We start from the raw sequence: 7929 nt of genomic DNA, 5'->3' as shown, positions 1-7929 counted from the left end.
TTCTCCGTTTCTACGCAAGGCCTGTGCCTCATTAGTGATAAACTCAGTTCCTTGAGAGCTGCAGGCACGCACACACACTAACACACACACACACACACACACACACACACACACACACACACACACACACACACACACACACACACACACACCTCAGCCTGGCCCGGCTTAGTCCAGTGGTGTCACTGCTTTACAGACGAGCTGACCAAGCCTGTGACCTAATCATAGCATATCCGTCACCACGGGAACCCCAGAGTATGTGCCTGGGAAACGGCCCACTTTACAATGACATTACGTAACCGTGGTAATCGTGTGCTCCAAGTTCTAGCATGTTCTGTACAGGTTTGAATGTGAAAGCCATGCATATCTCCTCGTCTGTCTGTGTCCTGGGTTCTTTCATTCCTCTTCTCTCTCTCTCTCCTTTCCCTTTCTCTCACCACTCATCTCTCTATCTTCATCTCTCTCTGTTTCTCTCTCTCTCCATCTCTCTCTCTCTCTCTCTTTCAATTCAATTCAATTCAATTCAAGGTTGCTTTATTAGCATGACTGTAAGTACAGTGTTGCCAAAGCACAATTAAAACAGCATAACAATTAGAACATTGACAGCATTACAGTTTTTTACAATTGTTTACACACGTTTTCAAAACTCTGTGTCTATTTTTCAAAACTCCACACACAAAACCCACAATTGCTCACACAAAATGCAAAATGCCTCAAATCTGCAGCAAAATGACACACAACATTCAAAATGTCAAAAACACATGTTTAAAGCAAACATTCGCCTCACATTACAAACACTTTTGTCATAATATGACATTTTGGATACATCATGTACACACTGTTGCTCAAAACCTAAAGCTCTTCTGTCTTAGGCTTTCTATATGTATTTCCATACAAGAGTGAAAGTTATGGTATCAACAAAGAGAAGTTGAAATACACAGTAAAAATGCAAGCAATATTGAAACCAAAAATAGTGATTTTTCCCAAATAATTTGCTGTTGCGAATACAGTATTTTACAGCAAGAAAAAAAGCAAAGAAGAATACAGTGACCACCAGATGTACATGGAGTTTTGAAAACACTGATTTTGTTTTTTCCAAAGACAAGTGTGTGTGTGTGTGTTTGTGTGTGTGTGTGTGGGGGGGGTCGTGTACAGTATGTATTCATAGGCCTATAGACCCTTTCAACTGCAGAAACAAACAATTCTACAGTAAGCGTTCCTAAGGCATTTCTGGAGGCACAGAAAAATGTATTGAGCTAATGGTACTGTAACATAGGGACAAACAAAAATAAAGTAAAAAGACAAATTTTACATAAAGTCAACTTTTTGTAGAACATTACTGTAAGCTAAAGTCCGATTACTGTAATTTTCAAAGTATCTGCATTGGTTCTGAATATTTCAACCGGAAATCCTCTAGGAGCAGATTGAAAGGGTCCATACAGTACCTATATAGAGACTACATCTATTCATAGACCTATACTAAGGCAATGATTGGATGGTGTTCAGTAAAGTAAAGAGTGTGTACACATGTGAGGAGAAAGAGTGAAGCACTGGTGATTTAGTGTGGCATTTTGATGGATTGTGTTTGATGAATGAAATCAAGTTACTTCCTGTTAGATTTTTGTGTGTTAGGTAGAAAATTGTGTGTGGTGTTTTGCAAAATGTGTTTTAGTCAATTGAAAACTGAGTCAAACACTGAGAATTAGTGTATGGTTTTGCAGATTTGGTGTGGGGTTATGATGTTTGGAAGACATGATTAGAAAATTGTGTGACAAGCAAAGATTTAGTGTGTAAGCATTTGAAAAAAACTGTAAGATTCATTTAAGACAGCATTCTCTTATCTCTCTCTCTCTCTGTCTCTCCCTCTCTCTCTCTCTTTCTCTCTCTCTCCATCTCTCCCTCTCTCCCTCCAGTGAATGGATGCCAGGCCAGCAGGAGTCCTGCGTTGCCGTTGGAGCTGCCCGATTTGGCTCTCCAGAAAGCCAGCCTGGACAAACAGGTAAAATCAGGTTGCTCTCTCTCAGACAAAGCCAGTGTGTGGTTTCCATTGAAAGTATTCCACCACTGATTGTGTTCCAGCACCGCCGCCATTCATCTGCTGGCTCCCAGGTGTCCCATACACACCCAGCTGACCTGCCAGTCCAGTCATTTTCAGCTCAGTCCAGGAAGTAGCATGGCAAGGCAGAGGCACCAGTGAACAGTCTGCAGTCGACTTGTTCCGTCATAGCGTCCCAGTCGGGTGAACCAGTGGTACCAACCTGAGCGAAGCTTCGTCAACAGGGTCGGTGCCAGTGTCACGTGACCACCAACGAGTCAGAAGAGGGTACAACGGCCGTGTTTGGCACAGTGGCAGCAGGACTAGGAAGGTGGAGGAGAGGGACAGAGAGAGAGAGAGGGCCATATGGCCACGCAGAAATTTGGACGGTGAGACGTTGGGCTCGGTCAGTTCCTGAAAGAGGGCCAGCGAAAACAAGGAGTGAGTGTGTGTGAAGGAGTGTGTGTGTGGGCCGAGGGTAGAAGCGGGCTGAGTATATCGGCATCGATGCGATCGGAGGAGAGAGTGACGGCTCGAGTTTCGGAGGCGCAGAGGTGAGCGACGGGGACCAGGAGCTGGCGCAAGGGGTAGCGGACACTGGGGCGCAAGGAGAGGAGAGGAGAGGAGAGGGCAAGGCGGCAGCCATCGCTGCTGGAGGAGGAGGTGGAGGAGCCATGTTCTGGAGGAGGAAGGTGAGGAGCGGGACTCAGAGAGGCAGTCTGAGACTTTGGGCTAGGAGGCACGATCAGCAGGTGTGGGAGAGTGAGTGTGTTATGTATGTCAGGGATTCCCAACTAGGGGGTACGCGATATGAAAAGGGCAATGTCGGAAAGGTGTTAAAAATTATTAATTAATTAATAATCAAATTAATTCACAAATAATACATAATTTCGAATCGGGTTATAATGATATGGAAATGTGAAATTAAAGGAAATAATTTGTAAACTCTATAGTAGGCTATGTTTTCATTAAAAAATAAGCTACCCACAATGCACAGGATTTCCTGCGGGCAGCCAGAATATCTGGCGCGTTAGTTTCGTGGAAATATAGAAAACTGGAAACATGGAAAACTGGCTAAAAACAGGGACACTGTCCAAAAGGCCTAATTAAAGCGATCGTAGAGGAGAAGCAAGAGAAACAGAGCAGGAGACAGGTAACGATGGGATGGGGGGCAGAATGATGAAGGCGGAGGTGGAGAGTAGGGGGATAAAAGAAAGGAAGAGACAGAAAAGACTATGTGAAGAAAACTAAAGTATGATGAGGCATATAGGCCTAGGTTTCACATGAATTGGGAGACAGACTGCCCAAATCCACAGTGCGTGGTTTGCAGTGAGGTGCTATCTAACCAGTCCAATGTTGTTCTCCACACTGATTTTTTTAGCGTGCGAGCTCATAGACCAGGTGGGGGTACGCGAGCCGAGTCCGGATGTAAAAGGTGTCCGCGGGAAAAAAAGTTTGGGAACCGCTGATGTATGTGATGGACTGTATGTGCTGATGTCGGCTTGTTTGATCAAGGGAGTGTTTAGGCTTGCTCTTATGTCTGTGTGTGTGTGTGTGTGTGTTTGTATATTTGTGGGCAGCCATGGCCCACTGGTTAGCACTCCGGACCTGTAACCGGAGGGTTGCCGGTTCGAGCCCCGACCAGTGGGAACGGCTGAAGTGCCCTTGAGCAAGGCACCTAACCCCTCACTGCTCCCCGAGCGCCGCTGTTGATGCAGGCAGCTCACTGCGCCGGGATTAGTGTGTGCTTCACCTCACTGTGTGTTTCACTGTGTGCTGAGTGTGTAATCACTAATTCACGGATTGGGATAAATGCAGAGACCCAATTTCCCCTCACGGGATCAAAAGAGTATATATACTTATTGTAACTGTTTTGTTTGTAATGGCTTCATAGAAATGTGTGTGTTCCTTTATATGTGTTTGTGCTTGTGTGCTTGTATGTGCGTGTTTGTTTTTGTGTGTATGCATATGATTTCTTTCTGTGTGTGTGTGTGTGTGTGTGCATGCGAGTAAAGCAGCAAGTGGCGTGTGTGTGAGACGTCCTGGAGCCGTCACGTGTACTGTAGTATTCAAACACTTCACACTTCCAGCCTCAGCACTGCAGCGGCATTAGCACAGCATGCAGCACCACATTCTGATAAACACACACACTCACACACTCACATTCTCTCTTTCTCACACACACACACACATACACACGCACACACTCCAACACACACACACTTACACTCACTCTCTCTCTCTCTCTCTCTCTCTCTCTCTCTCTCTCTCTCTCACAAACACACACACACTCACACATGCACACACTCTTTCTCTCTCACACACACACACACACACACACACACACACACACACATACACACACACACGCACACACTCCAACACACACACACATTCACACACATACAGTACACATGCACACACACTCTCTCTCTCTCTCTCTCTCTGTCTCTCTCTCTCTCTCTCTCACACACATGCACACACTCACACACTCTTTCTCTCACACACACCAAACACTCCAACACACACACACATTCACACTCACACTCTCTCTCTCACACACACACACACACACACACCCACACTTACACACACACACACTCCAACACACACACACACACGCACACTCTCTCTCACACACACATACACACACACACACACACACATACACACACACACACACACAGAAGCACTGGAATAGGAACTGTGGAAACACACCACCATATGTGTACTCACAGAACAAAAAATGTGTCACGGGCCGCAGATGTATGAATGTATACAGATGCATGAGCTCACACGCACACACACACACACACACACACACTGAGAGAGAGGGATGGGCAAAAATACATGTACTGTACATCAGAATGTATTTTAAAATAAAAAAACAAATAGCCTTTTAAACATATAAATAAAAACTGCAAAATGTCAAAACATGCTTTTCTATTATGCTATTATATCTTTTGCAAATTACGGAATGTGAACTAGTGAATGTGATGTTAGCCTTCTGGATAGCTAGTCTATGAACAATAGCAGTGTCGCCCATTTGTTGTTGTCATGTGAACGCTCTCAGGGCCAGATGTACGTACATTTGCAAACGTAGCGTTATCAGCGTCATGGACAAACCGCAGATTGCGAACGCTTTCAGACCCAAGTTTCCATCGTATTTATCAATCCTTCAATCCTTAGTGTAAACTGCACCTTTCTCTGCCTTTCTCCGCCCATAAACGCAATTTACGAACGTCCACAACTGAATGGCAGCGCCTACATACAAGCGCAGTTGAATGAAGTTAACTGATGACAACATTAAAAAGAATCAAACGTTTAGCGATCATGAAATAATACCATACATGATAAGATGTCAACAAGCAGGGAGATAATGAAGATCAGTAGTTCTACTCAAACTACTTGTGCACGTAGGCTATGGAAGATTGGTCAAATCTAGCAAGTAGGAAAGTTTAAGTGAATGACGTGAAAGTGAAAGTAAGACATTCAAGGCCAATGAAAGTTAATGTTGCTTTTGATAGTACAAAGACTTACAAAACTGGTGCTCTAAATAGCGATTCTGTTGTCTTTGAAAGGTTCTCATATTGACGCATTGAACTGCAATTTGGATTAACACCTGCTTTTACAAGGCGGAAGTATTTAGGCACAAAATAGACACGCGCTTTCAGGAGCAGTCTTTGTACATACCGCGGAATACATAATTAGGCGCTTTTTACTCTTCCCCTCCCATCTTTTTACGCTAAACTCCCACTTTCCCCTGGATCCTCCCATGAATGCGCATAACATGAAAAACGCAATCTGCCACTTTCAGCTCCGCCACAGGCAGTTTGCACTTTTACATCATTGCGGCCTGTTTGTACATCCCTTGCAATGATTTTAGACGCACATTGCGAAACAAATACGCCTGAAGTGGGCGCAAAAGCGTTAGTACATCTGGCCCTCAGTTCAGAAGTATGGAGTTCCAAAGTGGGGGCACTTAAACACACCAGCAGACACACTGATGCAGACACACATAGTAATGGGGGATAGTTTCAAAAGCTTTAACAAAAGCACGCTTGTGTGTGTATGTGTTTGTGTATGTGTATGTGTTTGTGTTTGTGCATGTGTGTGTGTGTGTGTGTGTGTGTGTGTGTGTGTGTGTCTGTGTGTCTGTGTGTCTGTGTATCTGTATCTGTGATCCTGATATCCTCATTTGCAGCTTGCATCCAATTATGATCAGGTCTCTCTGGGCTCATCAGTTCATTTACTTATAACACCCCCAACCCCCACCCCACACACACACACAGATATACACACAAGCACACACCTCACATCTCTTCTTCTCACATGCACTCTCTATTTCTCTCTCGTACCATCTCTCACTCTCTCCCCTGCCTTCTACAAACACTGGCCGTCTGTGGAGGGCAGGGGGTAGGAGCGAGGGGGAGTTGGATAAATAAATCTGACTCTCATCTCTTGCTCTCTCACTCTCTCTCTTTCTCTCTCTCTCTTGATCTGGCTCTCCTCCTCTGTGTTCCCTTATTCTCTCTCTAACCCTCATTCTCCCCAACGTCCACTCTCTCTCTCTCTCTCTCTCTCTCTCTCTCTCTCTCTCTCTCTCTGTGTCTCTGTATCACTCTCTCAGTCCCTCTTTCTTTCCTTCTCTCTATCCCTTCCAGCATCTCTCTCTCTCTCTATCTCTCTCTCTCTCTCTTCCTCGCTCCTTCCATGTGTTGTGTGTCAGTGGGACTCATCAGTGGTTCACTGCTTGAGGAGATGCCTGCTCTGCTGCAGCTGTAGAATACCTCACTTCCTCTCTCTCTCTCTCTCTCTCTCTCTCTCTCTCTCTCTCTCTCTCTCTCTCTCTCTCTTCCTCCATACATCTGCCTCTGTGTATCTCTGTAGTTATCTTTCTGTCCTCCTGACATGATGAGGTGTCAACAGATTTGGATCATCTGTAAATATTGTCCTAATGGAATATCATACAAATACAGCTGGGCTTGGAATTAATATATTCTCACTCTCTCCTTAATCACCCTCTCCCTCTGTCTTTCCATCTCTTATTCTCTACATCTCCCTCTCTCTTTCTCTTTCCATCTCTTATTCTCTACATCTCCCCCTCCCTCTGTCATCTTTCTCAACCGCTATATCACCCTACCCCCCTCTTTCTCTGATTTTCTATATCTGTCTCTTTCAACTCTATCATCTGTATCATTCTCTCTACCCCCCCTCTCTCTTTGATTGTCTAAATCTGCCTATATATATCATAATATCATCTCTCCCTCTCTTTCTCTCCCTCTTGTTCCCGTCTCTCTCTCTCTCTCTCTCCCCAGTCATCCACCCCTGAGGCAGGACCGCTGCGCTTAAACCAGGAGCTCCCCCTACTACCCCCCTCCCCCCCAAACACACACACACACACACACACTCCTCTCCACTCGTCACGCTCCCTCAGCCGCGACCGCCCCCCTTCCTCCCCCTCCCCCCTCCCCCCAACCATCACCACCACCAACATCCACACACTCCACTCACCACGGCAACAGAGGCAGCCAGATTCAAAAGCGCACGCAGAGCTTCAGCAGCCTTCAGAGAGAAAGAGGGAAAAAACAACAGGAGATAGAAAGAGCGCACGAGAGAGAGAGAGAGTGAGAGAGAGAGAGACAGAAAGAGAAAGTGACTGAAGAAGCATCTGGATTTTTGGAGAGGGAGTTAAGAGATAAGGAGGAAGAGGAGAGAAAGAGAGAGAGATAAAGACAGAGAGAGAGAGAGATAGCTAGGTAGTGAGTGGAGTGGAGGATCATGGAGGCCAGCTTTGACGCGGAGGAGAGCTTTGACGATGCCTCCTGCCTCTCTCCACAGAGTCCGGGCTCCACCTCCCCCGCCAGGAGGCAGAACAAGGAGCGCGAGATCAA

At 45.6% G+C, this 7929-nt stretch overlaps 1 protein-coding gene across 1 annotated transcript in view; it reads left to right on the top strand.

The window, feature by feature from the left end:
• Positions 1–7809: 7809 nt before the first annotated feature.
• Positions 7810–7929, top strand: part of gas7a (growth arrest-specific 7a) — a 45103-nt gene continuing 44983 nt past the window's right edge. The window contains exon 1 of the mRNA XM_076266547.1: positions 7810–7929. This exon is cut by the window's right edge and continues 16 nt beyond it. Coding sequence (XP_076122662.1) covers positions 7817–7929 — 113 coding nt within the window. The 5' untranslated portion in view covers positions 7810–7816.

Source organism: Alosa pseudoharengus, unplaced genomic scaffold (genome assembly GCF_046254945.1).
Source record: "Alosa pseudoharengus isolate Yale_2024_CS ecotype anadromous, Long Island Sound unplaced genomic scaffold, YU_APseudo_1.1 YU_APseudo_1.1_scf_4, whole genome shotgun sequence".
Taxonomy (NCBI): Eukaryota; Metazoa; Chordata; class Actinopteri; order Clupeiformes; family Clupeidae; genus Alosa; species Alosa pseudoharengus.
This window is presented reverse-complemented; position numbering and strand designations above follow the sequence as displayed.